The sequence below is a fragment of the Haplochromis burtoni genome, unplaced genomic scaffold (assembly GCF_018398535.1).
Source record: "Haplochromis burtoni strain Fernald_Lab_line unplaced genomic scaffold, NCSU_Asbu1 Contig_7183, whole genome shotgun sequence".
Classification (NCBI taxonomy): Eukaryota; Metazoa; Chordata; class Actinopteri; order Cichliformes; family Cichlidae; genus Haplochromis; species Haplochromis burtoni.
Genome location: NW_024589539.1, coordinates 1 through 1065, shown reverse-complemented (window position 1 = coordinate 1065; position 1065 = coordinate 1). Strand labels below are relative to the sequence as shown.

Here is a 1065-nt window from a genome sequence, read left to right as displayed (position 1 = left end):
TCTTTATCAAATACTGAAACAAGAGCAATGGCTGTGCCAACTGATGCATCCTCTTTAACAGTGTTCAACAGTGATGTGACTGAAATTTCAGGTGCGTTGTCATTAACGTCTAATACTTCAACCAGTAATTTAGCATGTGAACTCATAGGCGAGGAAGCTCCATCACTGGCTTGTACTCGAAGTTCAAAAGCATTATTTTCTTCAAAATCAATATTCCTTTTATTTGTTACAGTCCCTGTTTGTTCATCTATAGAAAACACATCTGTTTGTTTCCCTTCGTCTATTTCCATAAAATAATATGATATTTGCCCATTTTTTCCATCATCTAAATCAGTCGCATTCAGGGTGATTATTGAAGTCCCAATATTCACATTCTCATGTATGCTGACTTTATACAGCATTTGACTAAAGACAGGAGGATTATCATTAATGTCTAAGACATTTACTATAATGGTCATACTTCCAGATTTAGCAGGTGTTCCTGCATCAAGTGCAATTAGTATAAGTTTGATCACAGATTGTTTTTCTCTGTCTAAAACTTTTTGAAGCACCAATTCGACTGTTATGCTACCCCCTTTAAGTGTATTTAGAGAGAAATGTTCATTTTGACTCAGTTTGTAGGTATTTATAGAGTTTTTTCCAACGTCTCCATCGTGAGCTCGTTTCAGCAGAAATTTTGTTCCTACCGCTGTGCTCTCGGTAATATTAATTGTCTGGGATGTGCTGAGAAATGAGGGTGAATTGTCATTCACATCCAAAACATTTATTTCTATACGGTACAGTTTAAGTGGATTATTAATAACAGCTTCTGCAATTAGTGAACATTTGGCGTCGTTACCGCAAAGCTCCTCTCGATCTATTCTGTCGTTAACATAGAGGGCTCCAGTTTTTAGATTTACCTCGAAATATTTTTTCTTCGATCCAGCAACGATCTGAAACATGCGGGGCTCCAAATCCTGGACATTGATGTTCAGATCTTTCGCGACATTTCCGACAACAGTCCCCAGATTCACCTCCTCTGAGACGGAGTAAGAGAGCTGCCCAGAAACCGTTTCCCAATAACAA

General features: G+C 37.9%; 1 protein-coding gene across 1 annotated transcript; it reads right to left on the bottom strand.

Moving 5' to 3' along the window:
* Window positions 1-5: 5 nt before the first annotated feature.
* On the bottom strand, window positions 6-1061 carry LOC106633057 (protocadherin gamma-C3-like; the record flags this gene model as incomplete). The annotated part of the gene is made up of 1 exon (XM_014331822.2): window positions 6-1061. A coding segment is annotated over one exon (1056 nt), but the record flags the coding sequence as incomplete, so codon positions are not given.
* Between the last annotated feature and the right edge of the window lie 4 nt (window positions 1062-1065).